This window comes from Hetaerina americana, unplaced genomic scaffold (genome assembly GCF_022747635.1).
Source record: "Hetaerina americana unplaced genomic scaffold, ioHetAmer1.1.p SCAF_1, whole genome shotgun sequence".
In the NCBI taxonomy this organism is placed as follows: domain Eukaryota; kingdom Metazoa; phylum Arthropoda; class Insecta; order Odonata; family Calopterygidae; genus Hetaerina; species Hetaerina americana.
The window spans coordinates 64160479-64182701 of NW_027286069.1; the positions used below are offsets into that span (position 1 = coordinate 64160479).

The window sequence follows — 22223 nt, forward strand, 5'->3', positions numbered from 1 at the left end:
GCCACAAATATATATCATCTAAATGAGCACTCCAAAAAATACTTTGGACCAGCTGAAACCATTCTCCACAGCAGACCTGGAATAACTACCCACATGGACTTGACTATTTCACCACCTAGACTGATGGTATCACCCGGTGGTTTGAGAAACTAGCTAATGAATACATGAGATTGTGGAATAAAGACCTGTAAATGTGCATTAGAAATGTTATACGAACACCAGGTGCAATTTATTACACACTACCTACCTACAGATATATGGAAAAAATGTTCTCGTTTTTATTAAATAAGTTGCCAAAATATCAAGAAGATATTTAAACTTCTCAATAACCCTGAACCATCCTTTCTCATAATTTATTATCATATTATAGCCTTAGCTACATAACCTAACAGAATCAATATTTAAAGTAATACTTCAGTAAATGTTAAAACTGAGATACTAAGTCATCAACATGTGAAACAGAAAGAAAGGTCTCTTGTCAGTTTGTGCAAATTACAATTTTTTCCTCTGAAATTTATTCCATATACTGGTCTTTCAAGCATAAGATCATCGGCCCACTTCAGAAGACCCTATGAATATGGAAGACTCTTAGACCTATCACAGAAATCCTAAAATTCTGACTCTACATAGCAAATTAAGACTACATGTGAGAAAAACAATTGAAAAATTTTTACATTCTGGGGACACAGTAGTCTAGGGATAGAGCATTGGACCCTGGGCCCTCTGGTCAGTAGACCAGAGGGCCCAGGTATGATTTCTGGGCAGCCTCAGGTCCAGCCAACCTGTGATTTTTTGGGTACCAGATCTTCTCAGGAAACCATAGCTGGCACAGGGAAACGAACTGGTCCCGCTACCCTGATGTGAAAATTTCAGTTAACGATGGGCTTACTTCAGGGTGAACTCCATCATCACCAACCAAATCAACCTTTGGGTTGATTATAGTGCAAATAGTTTAAAAAAATTCACATCTTGATATTACAAGGGGATAGTGCTCTAAATGTATTTGAAATCAATAACATGGTTGAGGAGGTTCATATCTTTTTATTTGACATTTTGGGCTGACACGGGTAACTTTTTTGTCATCAAAACGTCAACCAATAAAAAATTAGGCTAGAAGTCGGTTAACATTTAAGATATTTTAGGAACCTACAGAAATATTGTACATTTGAATACATGAGTTCAGGTCCTCCAAATATAAAATCAAGTACATCAGGATTTTCCTAATACAAATGCTTGTTTAGTTGCCCAGAAAATTGAAAAGAAGTTTGAAATGAAGAAATGGGAATGGAAGGAATGCAATGGTGGAGGTTCCCAAACATCAAGTAACTTGAATCAGCAACACATCACTCAAGAAGTATTTTTAGCTCAAAATTGAATGCCCACTCCTCTAAGCACAGAGTAGTAAAATAGTCTTCACCTTGCATTAAACAGCCTTGGTTGAATATTTTAGCATATATTTAACATACATAGTATTTTTACATACTCTCATTCATTTACACATTAATGTTGGTGCATTTACATCTACAGTTCGTGACAATCATAAAATTTGATTTCCAATTTCAATATCTATATATTAAAAGAAATAGCCATCATGAAAGGCCTTTTTAATTTAAACAAGTTATTTAATAATTGATTTTGCAAGTTTGGATCTTTTCCCGATAATTTTTAATGTAAAATCAGTTCTGAGACCGTGGACTGAGTGCTTTTAAGTTATTGAATAAAATAAGCCCAACACAAAATAGGTGCACCAATTTATTTTTCAGAAACCTGAAGCTCAAAAACACAAAACAAAAAATTCAAGACAAAAAACTATTTTTTGAAAGTACAAACAATTCTTGCAAGGAAAAGATTGTTACATATAGATTACCTTGGTCAAAATGTTTGCTGCAACAGACACAAAATCATCCCATTTGCATGACTCGTTTGAGAGATGGCATTTTCAATTTGGTTATTCTGAAAATTGTCACAAACTATAGTTTCAATTAGACACCAGAGTAATCCAAAGATTTATTCATTACTAGGAAATTACAATTGTTAAAAATATTGTGGCTGCCTTCAATAAATATAAGGAGGAAGTGCTAGATCCAAAAGAAGGGCAATACTTAATGCCTATCAGCACTAATGCATTGGAATTGGCCAAGCCATACACATGTCAATGATGGGCCCTTATCGACCAGATTAGGCATTTTGAAGCTCTTCCTGTACCTGTATTACAGGAATTCACTTACATTTCAGAGTTATAATTATATCTTCCTTCTCTAAATGAAGAAAGTTTTAAGTATGTACATTATTATTTCAATAAAAATAGTCATTTTAAAATGTGAGACAGTTTACTTCACCTGCCTTTCATTCTAAGGAAAATACTACAAAAATAGAATTGCTTTGGAAAAGCAACTCCAATCACAACTTTCTACACATTGATGACTGAGATGGAGAATCATTTAAATTACTCTAAACTTCTGTAATATTCAACTTGATGTTTTTGAGAATTAGCTATCTCTTTTCTCTGATGCCCAAGGGATAACCCCAGGGGAAATAAATATTTAAGTACCACAAAGTTAGGCCACAAAAAATTTCTTATAACTAAATTTTATAACTTTCCATTAGCATCAAGTCACTAATACTGTAAGGCTATAGGTTCCAGACTAGAATGGGTCTTAATGACCCTCAATCAGACTTCATAAGTACAATACGAAATATTAGTGCTGAGATACTTTCTGAGAACTGAAACCATACATCTATACAGCAAAAACTAATAAATTGAATAAAGTGTTGTGTATAAATGAATACTACATGAAAAGGAACTACAATCACAGAGAGCATTATTAAGAGTAACAATACTACAAAATTATTAATATAAAATTCTGTAGAAACCAAACAGGATTTTTTCCATCAAAAAATGCTAGCCTTTTTTAAATCCACAAATACAGACAATTTTCATAAAAATGCATTTAAACAGAAAAATACATAATATATAAACTGTAAAAAGGAGAGAAAAATGCTATCCTCAATGAGACTACTTCAAAGTTCTCTTTTACATAAATTTTAGTTAAAATACAAAATCTCAACACAGCCCTAAAATTACCATGGGATTTAATTAATTATAGCTTTACTTCAATTATTTATATTATTATTAGGTGGTGTGGTAACCCAATAGGTAGAGCTTTCAGCTATGAGCATGAGGAATTCCCAGTTTTAAATTTGGATGTCTTAGGACTCCCCTTGCACTGCCATTCTCGGAACCAGAACTTCCTAGTAAACTGTAGGCAGCTCAAGGAAAGGATGTAGCCACCCAACCCTGGTGTGTGAATGTATCTATGTATGAGGTCAGCTCTCTTACCTTCACCTATGAAACCAATCTCTGTATTGATTACCGTAGTTATCCTTGTGACTTCCAAGAAAATAAAAATTATCTTTGCTGATGTTACAATAACCGCAACTCAAAACTGACAAAACAAAAAATAATGATAATTTTGGGCAGGACTGTGACACACACAAACCTCTGATATATGCCAGTGAACTTCCTTTCCCACTAACACATTTGCATTTTAAAATGGGACAATTGAGCTTCACACATAGAAAACTGTACACTTTATAGATTCCCTTTAAGTACTTCTGAAAATAATGGAAGAATAATTACATCAGTCCAAAAGATATCATTCTTTTCTGAAAGACAATTTTTAAATATTTACTGTCATAACTTTTGTGTCTCTATTCAGCCCCCATAAATCCTACATGACATTGTGTCCCTAATTGCATAGTTAAAAACACAGTACATTCAGAAAAAAATATTCTGAAGATACTCTGGGCCATACTTCCCTTTCACTCTGAAATATTGTTTCATGAACTACATAATACACACAGAAGAGTAAACGAGTTAACCCCTCTGTGAATATTAACCCATTCCAAGAATGCAAAAGAAACAAAGAGCACATTCATTTTTCACAAAATTATGTCAAACATTACACCACACTGGGGTATACTTCTAATGTTGAAATATAATTTGCAAAAGCGAAAAGATGGTGAAAATTTATAAAGATTAAAATACACAGGGAGAAATTTCATGATACCAAAGTATGAACAAAAAAAGCTGAGAGGTATTAGACTGGGGAGTACTTGAAATGAGATTCATCACATGTAAAGAAGAAATATGTGAAGAGAAAATATTTTTGCCAAATTAACCTTACAAGAACCATGCAATATTCAGTAATAGTTTTACTGTCCAAACTGATGATCTTACCACCTGGAAACCCAGCTTGGCAGGGTTCAAGTAAATGCACTACATAATCCAGCATGGTATTTTAAGTGCCATAGTAACAAACTTGAGGCATTTACTCACATTTTAAATGATGCTAATACATAATGAGAGACATTTACTAAACTGATTGGACCAAGAAGCTTTTACAGTAACAATATAATTTCATTACTAGATCTTCTACACAGAATGACTGATTTCCATATTTGTTGATGCGATTCACTTCACCAATAACATGCCCTCCATTTTCACTCCAGGCATCACTCTTCAGAATAGCCTCCAGTTGTGCTCCACCTGGAGAGGTTTCAATAGAAACTCGTGTCTCTAATACTAGACCAGTAGGAGAAATGATTGGTTCACTGGGTAAAAGTAGCTGAGCGCTCAATACTTTTACAAGTTTCAATTCAGCACATTTTGAACTAGAACCAGAAACTTTGATCATATTATTAACATGATATAACAATGCATCTGCAGCTTCCATTGCATGGAAGTCCTGTGGGTTCATATCCTTCTCATTCCCACAGACACAATATGTGCGTGGTATCCCTATTTCACGGCAGGTTCTATTTGTTGGCAAAGGCCTGAAGGGAGATAAACCTACAGTGCCCCAACGAGGTACATTAGAAACCTGACCAAGATTATTCATGGCAATATCCATCAGAAGTTCATACATATCAAACCAGCTCATTAATCTAGCTTGGTTCAAAATGAGACCATTGAGTAGATGAGGATGAGATCGACGAAGGGATTCAGGAAGTGAGATAGAGAAAAATGGCATCCTTTCCTCTACTCTTCCTATCACAGTGGAACGGATATCATCAAAGCGATTTCCATGATCCCCCATAACAATTGTAACAGTGTTATTAAGTGCACCACCTACCCACATCCGCCGTAGCATGGATACTATGTCATTGTCAACCACTTTAATTGAATTTATGTGGTCATGGCTTAAAGCTGTAAGAAAAGAGAAGGCAAAGTACCTCACTTGGGACATCTTTCTAACAAATTCCTCAGTGTAGTTAAACAAATAGACATGCTTTGGAGTGTTTCCATAACATCTTGAATCAGAAGACTTAAATGTTTTCATTTTGTCAATAGCTAACCAGAATGGGCGCATATAATAATTAGTTGGAGGCTTAAGAAACCCTTTGGCTAGATAATTGAAAATAGAGTACTCAGGAAGATCTTCCGCAAACATTGTGACATATCCAGCATTGCTAAAATTTTTCCAAACAAAAGGTACATCATCAAAGTTTTGGTGACGTGAATCAAAACCTCCCCAAACTGGTATCCAAAGCTTTTCACCAGGTAATAAATCATCTGCATACAAATGTTTGTATGCCGCTAATCCAGAGAGCATTGGCATCATGTTTGGGTAAGTATTATCTCCAGTTTTTGTCAGCCCTTTAAAAACAACCGCCTTTAAAACCTTAGTTAGAAAATTATACGTTTTAGGCAACTGATTAATAAAATTCAAGCGTGACATTGAATCTAAAACCAGTATAAGGACACTGGGCTGGTTCTGCTGGCGTTTCTTATTAGCTTCATTTACAACAGGTTTAAATCCTTTGGATACAAGAGATGGCACATAAGCATGGGCTGTTTCATATACAAGACGACTATATGGAAATTGATAGCATTTAACAACAACAAACTCTGACATAACAATTTCCGGGGAATTAAAGATTAGCGGAGCACGAATACGTATACGATCATCGCTATGGTTGCGTCGCTCGATCTCTTGGTACGCACACTGGAGATCAGCATTTGAGATACCACTGTCTTTGATCCCAGAAATATTTCGATGAATATATCCTTCATCATCAATATATGTCAAGTAAGGTTGCATTCGTCCACAATAAATTTTTGGCCATGGTCGAATGTATTGCAAAATACTGGGATCAAAGGGATCATAGTCTGGCAGTATGCATCCATGTCTTTTCCGAGGCACAACTGAGGAATTCCTTTCATCTTGGAGTAAATACTCTTCGACGTGAATACGATAAAATTCTGCCTCTACTGATGAAATATATGATGCATGAATGAAAAAGCATATCAAAACAAAGAATATGGCCACGGATAAGAAAAACACTTTTTTAAGTGAAATTCCACGAATTTTGAACTTCAAAACTTTCATTACTGGTTCAGTTGTCCCAAGCTGGTCTTTTATGGGTGATCTAGGAAAAAGAATTAAAAAAACATATATTAGTAAATGAGGAATGTGGTTGATAACCTATACTAGGTTCCATCCCATTCTCTTTTAATCTCAACACCTACAGTAATAATTACATGAATCTAAACATGTAAATTTAACTTCTGTTAAATGGGAAGCAGCCACTGAAAAATGAAGTTTATTCATCCATATGCTTTAAATTTAACGCAATATCCATAATCAATCAACTAAAAAGTATATTGCAGTGAAGTGGAGTGAGATTAAAAAAATATATGACAGAGTAATACAACCCCTAATTTACAAGCACAATAGACCAGTGACTTAACCATCTGCTAAATTTGCAAATTTCAGCTTTAAGCCATGCGCTCTCAAATTTTGTATGATTGGTGATAATCAAATTATATCATATAAATGAGGCAAGCTTAATAAATTGGTTGCAGTAAACTCTTGAATACAATATACACGTAAGGTTTTCATTTAACATATTTTGTTTTTTTTTTTAATGCCTAGTAAGGTACTTAAGTCTGATAGACTTCAAAAATACCATTCAGATTCAACCACACACTCCTCAAGGTTCAAAAGAAATAAAAAACGAGAATATGAATGATAAATATAAATTATATTTTGAACCTTGGGTAGCAATAAAAAAATACCAAGTACCTCTGAGGCTATTGAAGTCTTGGCCCCTCTTACACTTAACAAAATACTTGGCACAGACTTTAAATTAGTTTCTGACCATTATGAGTATGTACAATGATTTATCATTAAAATAAATTACATTATTTACACACATTTATAATCATTATTCAATTCACAAAATTCTCAAGTTTCAAACCTGGCAGTGTTTCAGAACGTCTATGTGAAATCTTTTTCGATTCTCTTTACCAGATAATGCTTAAATCTTATCTCAGAGCACAAGTTTAATATCCAACTTTACAACAAATGCAATAAAATTTTGTGAAAAGCACCTCCAAGTAGACAGATGTGTTATATGTGTACACTTTAGGACTGAATTATTGCATGGGTTAAATTCATGCACAATTCATTTGTATTAATATACATGATGAATAAAGTTAAATGAAAACTCAACTAGATCAATTATTCAATATATAAAAATGGTTGGTTAATAAAGAAACTGAACTGTGATCACTCAAATGGCGACATCACAAGTGTTTTTTCATAGATGATACAGCATCATGTGGTTTAAAACTTAAAAGTAGATAAAACAGGGGCCAGTAGGCATGGTGTTTATTTCAATATTTCCTATACTGAGAGTTCAGGCTTTAAAATATAAATAAGTAAGTTTTTATGATACTTTAGTTTTTATTAAGAGGCATCTGATGACCACTTTAAGGAAAGCTTCCATTTCAAAGAAAGGTGACCATTTAATTGGTTGACCTAACACATTCAATTATAGGTCCTCAAATATTTACATAATGACACAAATGGTAGGAATAAATTCATAAATTTCACACTGTCCAAGATACAATGGGAAAATTACTATTCGGCTCAAAAAAGATTCAAGAGAGATGGAAAAAATGCATATAGAATCTACCTGTATGTACGGTCAAGATACTAGCTCAGCAAGCTTAGATTTAGAAAGAGAATATGATATAACTAAGGATATCTTAGGTCTAAACGTGCTTGAGAGTGAGATAGAAGAGGCATTGAAAGAATTGAAATTGAACATGGCTCTGGAAATAATTAACAGTCCTACATACCTACTCGTGAATTCAGGCAAATGAGGAAAGAAGAGCTTTTATGAGTTCATTCATAGCAATTATGAGAGGGGATATTAGTCAGAAGACTTCATTACATCAACATGAATTCCTATCCCAAAAATAATTACGCAACATTATAAGAGGAATACAGAACCATAAATGTGACTTCACATGCAATAAAGAAAGTACTTAAGGATCATCAGTAAAAGGATAGAGAAGAGGAAAAATTGATCTCAGGAGGAGATGATGAGTCTGGGTTCAGGAAGAAAATTTTTTTTTCATCTGCAAGCTGATTGTTTTCCTTAATTTTCGCACCCATTTTTGTTAGAAAGTTATGATAGTACTCCCCAGTAATTGTTTTAGTTTTTTCTAGATAGTCAATGAAAAGAATTCCTTTCAGATCCCTAAAAACCGATGCCATGACTTTTCCGCTAATGGCATCATCTTCAGAGCTGAAGAATCTATCCACCGCATGGATTGTTTCAATTCTGATTCATAATGGTGAATTCACATTTGACCGATTGTCACATATCGATGCAGAAATTCACTCTCTGTTTTTCGTGAAGGGTGCCAAGCATTGCTTGGGAAGTGTCGTCCGAATGTGTTTTGATCCACAATGAGCATGCATAGCATCCATCAGGTACAAAGCTTTGTCATGTGCAATACCTCGAAGAAAATGTAAGAGACACTTTCTTTTGATATCCCTATAGTACTGGCTATATCATGCACCTTAGTATGCCGATCTTCCAAAATCATATTATGCACTTTTTTGATGATTTCCACTGTGGTTCCACTTTTTGGTCGTCCTTCACTTGGATCATCATCTTGGGAGGTTTTCATGGCCACATTTAAACCCAGCCGCCCATTTCTTTACAGTGAAAATTGAAGGCCTCATACATATTTACAAGCCTCAAATGAATTTCATTTGGCATTACACCTTCTTTTATGAAGAATTTTGCCACTGCACAATAAATGATTTTTCCAATTTTATCATTACACAATACTCAATTTTTTCCATTTCTATGTTCAGACATGCTTTCCCAGTAGAATGAAAAATGTCCATCAATTTCAAAATATTTCACAATGTTTTCTAGCAATTCATAATGTGATACATGTAAAACAAGGTACAAACGCCAACTGTTAGCCATAAGTCTAACTCACCACCTTGAGAAACATCCATCACAGCACTATACACTAAAAAGGAGAATGAAAAAGAAAAAGATTCCCGGGGAAAATATCATCTGTGAATCAAAAAACATGAGTGCCACCATTTTTAAGTCCTTAGAAAATGGGGTCATCAAAGGATGAAAATGATAACATCATCTACGGGGAAGATATGATGGCTGATTATAAATCATACTCCATTGGAGATGACTGAGGGTTTAAGAAAGTAATTGGAGCCCTTTAAAATATGAAATTCTTTCTAAAATTGTTTTTCCATGTACTATTTTAAATATGTCTGAGAAAAGGAAGTCTGATGTTAGGCAAGTTGGAAAATGTGTCACGTAAATTTGGGATATTATGCTTAACTCCTGGCAATGGCACACAACAAGCTCAAGATGGCCATATTTCTCTACCCTGTCATTTTATGTAAAAAGATTTTTTCAAGAAACAATACATATTCCTAATTCCTTGCTAATTCCTAATTTCCTGGTAAGCATCATTAAACATGATACATTCAGTCCTAGAGGAATGGCATTTAAGAAAGTCCTTACTTCTGAAGTATAAAATGACAATGTGCCTAAAATATGACAATAGTGGTATCTGGTAGAAGATGATAACCAGCAATGAATGATGCCAAATCAACACCTGCATTTATTAAACTCCATTACAAAGGAAAGATGATTGCTGGACAAAATTAATATACTGTTCATGCAAGGGAGAGATAAAGTGTTTTATATAAGAATATGGGAAATCTAGTAAATAGACATATTCAAGATATTAATACCGGGTGAAACTGAATATAATATGCTTGTGAGCCCTTGGAAACAAATATGACCTATTTCAGTTGAGTTTACAGAAAACAGTAAGATTGGAAGCTTCAGCAAAACGAATGGCTTCTGATTAGCAACTTGATCAGAGTACTGCCATCCACAAATCAAGTCAGTGTGAAACTTATGCCCATAGTAGTAGTTTTTATGGGAAGCGACTGACAGCCAAGGCCATTTGCGCTATTACGGATGGATGGGAAAGAAAGGGTGGAAAGAAACCAGGTATTGGCATTAACCTACTCTTGCCAAAAGGCACTAAGGGGTATGCAGTTTAGCGTCGCATCCGATGGACACCGTACTCACTCAAAGTACTCTCCACAAAGCACCTCAAGTAGGGATCGGGATACCATTGAAAAATATCGAATTCGAATCGGTTCGAATCCCAGAGGCAGCAGATAATCATCAAAACTCTATGCAGTGTGGAAACTATATAGATTCATATAATGAAGCTTTTGCTAATGGACATTTTCATGACCGTTTGCTATAGTGAAAGAATTTTTCCAGTCTCTCAGCAGAGTGGGTATAATGCTCTAGTGACAAAAATATGGATCATTTTTGATATATTTGACATCCTCCTTTGGGGAGATGGAAACCTATTATGGATTTGATATAAAATAGGGGACCTAGTGTCATCTTATGATGAGTTTTTCCCACGAGGGGATGTTGTTTCTTGCTGAAATTTGAAGTGCTGCATCTTAGGCGTAATGTTCTGGCGACAGGATCACGGAGCATCCTTGAAACATTTGACACCATCATCAGGAGATTTAATGACCAGAGATATCCTCTGACAATGAGTCAGACTCTAAATTAGGAGGACATGGTTTACGGCAAAAATGCAGAGTGCAGCATGGGCTCTCAGGGTATTCCCCTAGTGAGCTGTAAACACACAATGAAATTGAGTCTTTTCTGCATTGATGAAGTACAATAATTTTCCTGGAATCAATTTTCTGTTAAATTGCTTCAATGCACAATGCCTAAAAAAGGGTAGTTCACTATAACATGCCATATTTTCAGCAAATTATTATGAATAATAATGTTTTTACAGACATTTTTCATTAACTTTGAATTTCTCATTAAAATGGTCCGGCAATTTTTGCACAACATATGCAATTATGCATGGCACTCAAAGAGTTAAATCAATACTTCCAATTAATGGCGAAAAATGCAATTAGTTTCATTTAATTAAATTAAAACAAATATTGAATGGCAAATTTCAATGACATACTGATACTACAGGCATGATATTAGCAACTAAGCTATCATTCCTTATAGCAAGGATGTCAAAAAAAACACAATACAATGGAATAGTTAAAATACATTTCGTTTAATACGTGGAATTATGTGGTAATAGATCATGGAGATTATGCATACAGTGAACTATTATGCTTGCATAATTCAATTCAAAACCTTGTGTAATGTTCATCAAACAGTGTGGGACTCAATGCAAACAGGCACTGTCAACATTGAACTGTTGAAATCTTAATAAAGAACAATGGACAAATGGAGCATTCCCAGAAAACAGCAACACTGCCATGTATACTTGTAGCTGATAAGGATATGTCCTGTTATTACTCTTTATTAATGCCATTTTGCCCTTTTACTTGACTCCTACCTTATTATTTCAGGCCACTGCTCGGTGCAATAATGTTAAAAACATGCTTCCCTATAATCCACTGCAAACCAATTAGTTCAATCATGCAACAGTGTATACATATATGTTCCTTAAAGAATTGATGAAATATATAATGTATACTAACCAGTGATCCTACACAATAAAAGATACGAATGTTACAATTTGATGAACATTTTTCAAACATGGGAAGGCAATACTAAAGGTGAAAATTTAAATAACATAACAATACCCTCAGCTACACCGGAGCTGGATCATTTTTCAGGGACAAAACCTTACTAGGAAACCATAGGTATCCCAGGGAAAGGAACTTGCCCCCTACCCTGATGCGTGGATTTCACATGCTGTTGGGCTTAGTATTGGGTGAACTCTACCATCACCAAACCGACCGACCTTCAGGTTAGTTACTGTGTTCATGATTTTTGTTACTGATAAATTCCATGTTCTTCGATGACACTAACTGTAATAATACTAAAGCTATAGTAAATCTTTTTGCAGACTATTTCTTCAAGGTATATAATCAAATTACCAATCACATCTAGGACTGACTTAATTTCTGACTAATACTAACCTCTGACTAATTCAACACTGTTGTGAAGAAGTTTAAAAAGAATTAACTAATCATGATGTGAGAAAACATTCTGGATCAGAGCTAGTGCAGTATGAAGATAGTTGGTTGAGCCGAGAAATAACAAAAAAACATCCTCATTAGCCAAAGAAAAAAAAATACTTTTCCATCAAGACAATGTGCAGATGCACACATGCACAGTTTCAATGGCAAAAATTATGGAATTAAAGTTCAAATTATTACAAAATCTACCTGATTCACAAGATTTGGACCCCAGTGACTTTTAAAATTCCAAGTTTGAAAAAATGGCCCAAGAATAAATGATGTACATTGCACAAGGCCATTGCCAATGCATGCCTATTTTGAAGACCTTCCAAAATCCTACTTTTTGGACAGCTAAAAAAAGTTGGAGACATTCTGGGAAAAGTGTATTGAGCTATTAGGGGGTTGTGTTGAAATGTAAAAAAAATCTACCCAAAATACATTGTTTTCCAATTTTTTCCTAAGAACTTATTGAATGATCCCCATATATTTCCATCCCACTTTAAAGTTAGTTATGTTTCTCATTTACAAAAAGAACAAATGGGAAAGTTATAATTCAAAGCCAATTTTAACTATTTCAATTATTCCTAAAATCTTTGAAAATTAAATGATACCTGCTTAAACTTTATCTCCAAAGAATTTCATTATTCCTCAGCAACATTATATCTTTATCATTTATTTTTCTGTTACCAACTTGTTTACTTATCATGATATTTTGAAACCCTTTGAAGGTAACCCAAAGCCGGATGCAATTTATGAGCAATCTCACACACCGACTTTGCCCAGTGCCTTTAATAGTTCATTATCCACTCTCGGTATTCCATTTTGCAACTGGTTGGCCTAAATGGCAGTTTGTACCATATTCTGGATTAGTAGATAAGTCTGGCATGCCTCTCATTGTTGAACAGTTCCAGTTATTCATCTTCATTCTAGTCAAAATCTGGTGTTTCATAAGGATCATATTTTGGATTTTTTTTATTTTTTATTCTGTTTAAGAAAGGTGCATATGAAATATTTTCTGATACCTAGTTCCTACTTTTTGGCAAGTATTTCAAAATATCAAAGCATCATTGGTGACTGCGTTACTTTACAGCAGAACTTAAGATTTTCTGTTTTAGCATAGAAATAGTATCTTTAGCTTCATCCCACAAAGTATAGGGTCCGTACAATAAGTATCGGGACTGGTTCCAAAAATCAAAATTTATTGCAGTTATCATAACAATTACTTAATAATCTTCAAAATGCATTCCTTCTGCATTGGTACACTGTTTTGGTGCGTCTGCCACTCGTTAAAAGCCTGTTGGAAGTCGGTTTCCGGAATACTGTTGAGAGCCTTTGTCATCGCCGCTTGAACCGCCTCGATGGAGTCGAACCGATATCCTTTGACCTCCTTTTAAGCTATCCTTGGAGGTAATAACGTTGTCGAGAAAATCTTCATCTTCCTGGATGCAGTCCAAAATTTCTTGCAAAATTTCCACACGCGACAGTTTTTGTTTCTTGCTCAAGACTTCCAGCACCAGCTTCGCGCACAATTTCCTCATCACAAGATCCTCTGTTACAATGGTGTGGACGGTTCCGACTGAAAGCCGGTCTCCTCACTGATAAGGGCGATGGTTAAAACGCCTGTCAGAGTCGAAAACTTTATTCACTTTGGCCAACTGATCATCGGTTCAAGCGGTCGTCGGGCATCTGACGCAGTGCTCATCTTCGATGAGCTCCCGACCTTCCTTAAACATTTTGTGCCACTCAAAAACTCTAGTGCGGCTTAAGGAATCATCCTCATAAGCCTGTTTAATGAGCTTAAGGGTCTCCAACGAAGATTTCTGAGTTTAACGCAAAACTTCACAGTGTAGCGTTGCTCGATTGTGCGCTCCATGCTGGTGCGACGACACCACAAACAATCACAAAAATCCACCTCCTGTTTCAACGTATGCCCGGAGGCGACTGAACTAAAATGATGATTACAATTTCCAACCTTCTGCAGAGATCATCTATAATAAATTAAATGGGTTTCTGGTTCTACCGTGATTGAAAAGGACCAACGTATATTTTAAACTGAGAACTCAAAAGGATTAACTAAGTTACTCTCATTTAAGTAATCTTAATCTACATTTATTTATTTATTTATTCAGTATCAGTCCGAAAACAGCACATTTTGGCCTTTACATCGAACTATTAACAACGATAACAATGGTCACATACACAAACACCCAAGCCCTAGGTGGAGGAATACTCACCCAGGCGGGAATCGAACCCGCTACCCTTGGAATGGCAGACGAGGACATTACCCCGCCGCCACCGGGGTCAGCACATGCTCTCACAGTAAGTAAGGATATTGTTTGACCTTTGTTTTCTGTATGAAATCATTAATTCAAAAATTGAATGCTCATTATAACCTGTTAAACTGTAGTTCAACCTTATTAAACAGTGTTGTGTGAATTCACATATCTTTGTTCTTGATGCCCACTAGAGTAACTATGCCATTAACCTTTTAACAATCAGAATAATGAGATCAGCAAATAATTTTTGTCATTATATTGGTTTCAGTTTGCCAATGGATTTATTTGGTATAATGTTAATCAGCATTTATTATTAAAGTCAATTACTTTCATCAAATATGGATGTGTTTGATCAATTGAAACTATAATGTGATAGCCCATCATGCATTATTCAGATGGATATATTCAACCCAGAAATTATAATACATTTTTTTTAAACAGAGGATGGCTTTTCCGCACATTTTCTTTTCGTATTTTAAATCCATTTAACACCACAATTCTGTGAGATAATATCCTAAATGCCTATATGTACCTAATTTAATGAGAACTTTCAAATGAAGATAAAGCGGTGATCATGAGGTACAGCCAAAATATGAATAATCATTAATTCTTTTCTAAAACTGTGTGCAGTCGTCATAAATGGAATTAAATTAATAAATACAGAAAAGGGCAAAGTTAAAGCTAACCATCTTATACAGGCCAACATTAAATGGACCAAGGAGCCAATGGGTTTTGAAAGTTTACCCTATGAATGTGTGAAGGATGAAAAACAATTATGGTTTTCAAATTTCCTTGGATGTACATATAAAAATAATATTTTAATTTAATGACAATAATGCAAGTAAAACGATGTGAATTCCAAAATGACCATTTCCCAATAAAGCCTAATGGTTAGCTAAAAGAAAACAGCAGCATATTTCAGTAACCAACTAAAAGGTTTGCCTACTCTTAGAGCTATGTATTCGTTAGAGTACAATTACTGCTGTGTGCATACTAATTTCTTGTCCAAATATACTGTTACAGCCATCAAAATCATATTTACAAGCATATTGGTACCCAAAAAAGAATATTTTTACAAACTTGAGGGCATTGTAGGGCTTTGAATTAACCAAACCCAGGGCTTTCGTGGCAGTCATAGGCATCTGGGAATCTTGATGAATGCCTAATAAAGTTTAGTAGGACTTCTTTCACCTTTCCTCATTCTATTTTTTTTAATTTTCCTGTGGCAAATAAAAAATGAGAAGAATGAGGGAAAAGCGTAAACTGGAAGTTTATATCCAAAACTGGCTGTAAACAAAAAAAATAACCAAAAATCCAGGGAATGCATAAATCACAAGGAAGAATATAATACATGAGATAACCACTAATTTTCTTTAGAGCATAATTTTAAGAATTATAAATTAAGAATTATAGATTTAAATTGATGTATTTTTGATTAGCATGCCTAGTTCCATTAAAAACTTTAAGAACAGCAGTTTAAAAATACAAATAATTGGCATTGGTCAATTGCTATGCCTCTAAGTCAATAAAGATAGAAGTTAGAATTCCAAATATCATGCTAAAATTGGAGGTATCATAAAATCAAGTATTTCAGTATTACTTAAAAACATTTTCTGTGTACACTGTTCCAGCATGGGACTCTCAGTTTTAAAATTGTCATAGTTCTTAAAAGGGAGCATAACATTTCTTATTGCTTCTTATTCGTGATACCAAAATGTATACCTAATTAAAAGCCTTACTTCATTAACACTCCACTTCATCCAATCTGAATGGCTTCCGGCAAATGAGGCAAGTATGGTTTTCTTTTCAAAATACTAAAAATTTGGTGACTTCTTTAGCCTAACCCCTTCACAACAAACTTTTTTCATTGATTCTTAGTGATATTTTGGGTGTACACTTGTACACTCGTATGCCCATATTTAACCAGAATTTATCAGGAATGCATTTAAGTATTATACTACAAGTATTTAGCAAATCAAAAACACTCATACAAATGCTTCAAATCTTCACATGCACACCTGAAACTGATTAGGAACAGTTAAAAAATATAAAGCATAAAATGATAGTGGGACAGAAAACACACTACTTGATGAATGATACTTGTTTTTGTATCAGTCAGATTCTCTTTAGTTTTCAATTTCCAGGCTTCTTTAAGTTATTTATTAGGTATTTCAGTACAATTTATGCCATGAATTGGGAATATTTTTTGACTTTGTCCTAATTGTCAAGTTCCATGTGTTGGAAGGCTATTTTTTCCATGGATCAGAGTATCATGATTTCATTCAATACTCAGTTTACGATATGTAAACTGTTCCGCCTGCTCTAGTTTTTGCCCTACTAATTTAACTTTTAACTAAGCTTTCCTCATTCTGCAAAACTGCATCACCTTTTTTTCTGTTTGCATAGATCCTCATCCCATGTGTATCACACTGATTTCCTGACCCCTTCAGCTATGACTGTAACCTCTTGGCTGACCAGCTATCTAAAGTTTGACCATCTGCAAACCTAACCGATTTTATTAATACCCAAATGACTCATTCCTATTCTCAGTTTCTACCATGCTATTTTTAACCAACACCTCTGCATATAACCTGAAAAGTGTGAGTGATAGTGGTTATCCCTTTTATACTCCTCTCCCAAACACTACCCATCCCGACTCTTCATCTGCTGCATTCACCTGAGCAGTATGAAACATGCACAGCTTACGTATAGATCACCTATCCCTCCAATCTACTTCAGTCTCCTGCAATACAATCATTTATTCCACCCAATGTACTCTAGCAAACACTTTCCTGAAACTAAGAAAAAAACATAGCCTTATTGTAATCTACATTCTTTTCTATTGGTCACCTCATTACTGCTACACCATCACATGGAACTCTCCACTTCCTGAAACCAAATCGATAACTCTTCAAGTAATCATTAGCCCTCCTATCATTTTATAGATGATACCAAGAACCACTTTTGCTGGATGAGAAAATGAACCAATCATTCTCGAGTCCTAACATACAGCTGCCTTTCCCTTTTTGGAATGGGAACTAACACTGACCAGATGAAATTTTCCAGCAGTAATCCTCCCACATTAATACCATAAATAAGTCCATAAAAACTCTCCCCTTAATGTTTTCCTAGACTCTAAAGTAATTTCACCGAAATTTTCCCCACAACCTTATTTTATTTCTATGTTGTAATTACATAGCGTCGTCCTAAGCTAATCCCAGCTGCATCATATTTTCTTTTTATGTCTTAACTTGCTGGCCAAATATCTTTACCATTTAGATTTTCATTTATTTTTTCCACCCCTATCAAATCTTACCAGGCTCAATTAGTAATTTTGCAGCCATACATCTGTTAGTGGCATAGATTTTCCCTTCTTCCCAATATTTCCTAAGATTTCCGAATAGGTCTTTTATCTTTCTGTACTGCACACCTATTTCACCTTTCTTTATACTCTCCATGTCCAGACACTGCAGTTACCACACTTTTTCCACCCTATTAGTTTTATGCCTCAGTTTATTATTTATCTCCTTTAACCTTTCTCTACCTTATGTGTTTTCATTTCCTTTATCATCTATCACCTTGTCAGTAATTCCTGTTTTCCTTGTACTTTTTCTATAGTTTTGTTTATAGCTTTTGTTATCCCTTTCTTGATGCATTACAATTTTTTCCTATTGTATCCATCTCCCAGTCCTCATTTTTTTTATTGAAATTCAATTTTTTCTACACTTTCCAGGTACTCCTTTATTTTTGCCTCCATGAATGCTTTGACATTCAATTATCTCAACCTTTTTCCCTGTTTTATCCTCTGGAGTCTGAAGGTCAGCTTCATTAGCTCTAAATTATGATCTGAATCCAAATCTGCTCCTGGGAAACTGAGAATTAATTATGATATTCCTAAATCTGTGCCTAACTGTACTATAGCCAAACATATATATTTCTCTAAATCCTGGGGCATTTTCCACTGATATCTACTACTATTGTGGTGTTTAAACAAAGAGTTGGTCTGATTTTACCTTGTCTTCAGTAGAACTTGAATGCTTTCTCCCCACAGTAATTCTTTGATCCCAAACAATAGTACCCTACCTCACTCACATCTGTCCCTTTGCCGACCACTGCCTTCCAGTTCCCCATAACTGTTACACTTTTCCACCAGGGGAAACCCACAATCATATAACTGATTATATACCCTGACTATTTCCGACGCCGACCCCGGTGGCGGCGGGGTAACGTCCTCGTCTGCCATTCCAAGGGTCGCGGGTTCGATTCCCGCCTAGGTGAGTTTCCCTCCATCTAGGGCTTGGGTGTTTGTAAATGTGACCATTGTTATCATTGTTAATAGTTCGATGTAAAGGCCAGAATGCGCTGTTTTCGGACTTATACTGAATAAATAAAATAAATAAATAAATTTCTTCCTCTCTATGTCACTTGTTGGCATGCAGGCCTATATAATGACCAAGAACACTGGTTCAACCTTTACTTCCAATAAAAATATTCTATCACATGCCTGCTACGTTTACTGTGCTTTTTACCTTGATTCATTATGTTCTCTTAATTACTGCTATCCCTTGCACTTTAAGAAACAAGAACAATAGTGATAGCCAAAGGAAGAGGGAGAGAGTTAGTGAAAGAGAAGAAAATTTCTAACAGAAACAAAACTGCAGACAAAAAATACTTGTCACCGATGAAATCTAATGCCGTAGCCATCAATTAATTACTCGGTGAAAACCAGACGTAACTACACAGCAACAAAAATACTTTTGATATCTTCACATAATGCTATTAGGCGTAAACTTACACAGTATTTTTTATTTGTGTGATTTTTTCTCACCTAGACATGTTTCTTGAAACCCTAAGCAAAAAGTTAGCTCACCTAACTCGCTGTAAGCAATGAAAATAGGAGACAACAGAAAAATTATGAGAATCAAATGCATAGAATAACTACAAGTGAAGCACTTTGATAAGCAAGTGAAGCCTAGGGAAGACATCTAACAGGAGTAGGATATTAATTGGAAATTTTCTGAGGTAAAAAAAAACATAATTCCCAAAATGGAAAAAAAAGTGATAGTAATTACTGTAAAGGGAGACCAAGACTAACTTATGAGAACCAAGCAATAGAAAAAGTCCGAGCTCTATGAAGGAATGAATTGATGGGCATGTAACAGGACACCTCGGAGAGAAGCAATAAACCAATATTCATGACATAATCCATGATTATACTTAACCGCCCATTTCAACATACATACTATTTAAATCTCAATCTCACTCTGGGATATGAACCGAATGTGAAATATGATAGTTTTGCCAATGTTGCTTAACTAGTATGCCATACCCTTTCATTCTTCATGTGATGTTACAGCTATTTTCATGCTTAATAATATGCAATTCAAGACAAGCTCCAATGAAACTTTGATTTGAATCAGGATGAACCTATTGATTTCTAGTAAAAGACATAACGATATACTAGGCTTCTAACTCTTTAATTCATTATATATCACTCTCTGAATTTTATCTTTACATGAAGGAACCATATGATTAGAAGTGTAACATGTTCTTTAAGAGTCCATCATCCCCGACGGCAATACAACTAACAGCTGATGAATGATTGCTGAGCCCTCATATAATCTATTTATTAAGCTTCAATACTGTATGTCTGCTAGTTATCCCTCATGGCTCTAAGATTATGATAAAACTGGGGGCTCTAATACTGCATCGCGATTACAGAGTAAATATAATTAATGTTGCGCCATGAAAATTGCACGGGAGTGAAACCCACAACAACATGACTAATTTGCGACTAAATGGTAACAGTAACTCTACACAAGTATTATTGGGGTTGATCTAACGAAAAAGGCCGAGACTTAAGATGTGTATGTTTTTTAAACCAGAGAAGTCATTACTGGCCTTGATTCCAAAAAACAAATTTCTTTGCAGATGCAAGAAAACCTCCAAGAACGTAATTTTTGACGGATTTAAACGCTAACGTATTAAACGAAAATAAACATCTGCCACGTAAAATTTATAGATATACACATTAGAGTGGACAATAATATCAAGAATTTTTCTTCAAATGCAGATTATGCTTTCGAAAATTGATCATTCGATGATGATGAAAATTGATGATTGAAATTTCGATAATTTTGTGGAAAAATAGGTATTTCTGAACATCTCACCTATAAATGTGGGTCTTCTACCTGTCACACTTATACGAAACCTTGATTTTATGCAATTTATATTCATTCAAACAAATTTCAAGGTTAATTATGTTTTAAATAACACAATAGCAATGATTCAGTGACAGCAATCCTTCAAATCGTTCATGAGCGTTGCAAAACAAAAATTTTGGTATCAATATTTGAAATCTTGGAAACTTGAGCTATAGGGCCTCGTAAAATAAGAAATTACAGGAAAACCCCTACATCCGTAATACGTTAGCACCCATGTCCCGCAATGAAAACTTAATTTTTTGTAATGGTTTGTGGGAAAAGCCCACAGACAATCACAACAAATTTAGTTTTCATTGCGGGACGAGTGGTGCCGACTTAATGCGGTTATAGGAATTTTCCTTTAATTTTTAATCAATACTTGAATCAACCATTTCAAATTAGAATGGCAGCAGTCTTATTAAATCAGGGAAATATTTAATTAACAGTTCGATAAAATACCCAATAACCCCTCGAAGAATTTATATATGTTAAAATGCTTAGAATCAACATATGAATCTTTGTTAACGCGAGGACTGAATTCAAGAGCAGGACGTATTCCTCTACGGAGTTTTCTTTAACTCCGCTTTCAAAATTTTTACTTCGACAATGAAAAGGGTCTTACCATCCTGGAGATGTCACTCCTATTTCTTTACCGGTGATAAAGCTTCAATTTCCTTAGAGAGCCGGTGGATAACCAGAACTCGAGCATGTTGCATTAGCACCCTGTTTGGCACATTTCCTGTGATAAATAAAACACATGCTGCCCAGCGTATTTGGGAGGGATTTTCGAAAAGTCATAGGGTGTCCGGGTAAATCAATTGCACCTTGTCTTACAAGCCTATTATGACAATTAAATACATTAATATTGCTGGAAATGTATGTCGTATATTTCTGCATTGTTAATTTACAGTTGATGTTATTAAAGCAATTGAGAAGGCGTAGGCCGTACTCACTAGAGTGAAATTAATTGCATTCATCAATTATTACCTTTTTATTCTCCCAAAAAGAAAATCGCACGGTAAAGACTTTTTTCATATCTCTAGAAATGGTACCGTGTCTGATACCAACTCTTTGAGTACTCGTACTCAGATTACTTATAGTTCAGGGGATTTATATTTATGATAAGTAAATTATTCTGATTGAGGAAAAACCTAGAAATGGCCCCGGATGGCACAAACGAGATCAGCCACTGCTCATAATGGGTTACCACAGTAAAAAGCGAACTGGAACTACGGAAGAGGCGTAAAGCATGATGTCATTTAAGTTTTGGAACTATATCGAATGAAGTAGTAGTATATGTTTTTTGAGACTTCTTTGAGTCGACGAACGCGTGTAACAACAAATATGCCTAATTGAAGAAG

At 34.9% G+C, this 22223-nt stretch overlaps 1 protein-coding gene across 3 annotated transcripts; it reads right to left on the minus strand.

Moving 5' to 3' along the window:
- Positions 1-1021: 1021 nt before the first annotated feature.
- Positions 1022-21594, minus strand: LOC139692433 (uncharacterized). Of its 3 annotated transcripts, XM_071590622.1 has the most exons (3): positions 21485-21583; positions 15740-15879; positions 1022-6432 (listed from the first exon to the last, which is right to left on the minus strand). In XM_071590622.1, the coding sequence occupies exons 2-3, from the start codon at positions 15799-15801 to the stop codon at positions 4377-4379; spliced, it is 2118 nt and encodes a 705-aa protein (XP_071446723.1). In that variant the 5' UTR covers positions 15802-15879; positions 21485-21583; the 3' UTR covers positions 1022-4376. The 3 variants fall into 3 exon arrangements, with proteins under 3 accessions (XP_071446723.1, XP_071446730.1, XP_071446739.1); XM_071590629.1 differs by lacking the exon at positions 15740-15879 and having other exon boundaries at positions 21485-21594; XM_071590638.1 differs by lacking the exons at positions 15740-15879; positions 21485-21583 and adding an exon at positions 20830-20906.
- Between the last annotated feature and the right edge of the window lie 629 nt (positions 21595-22223).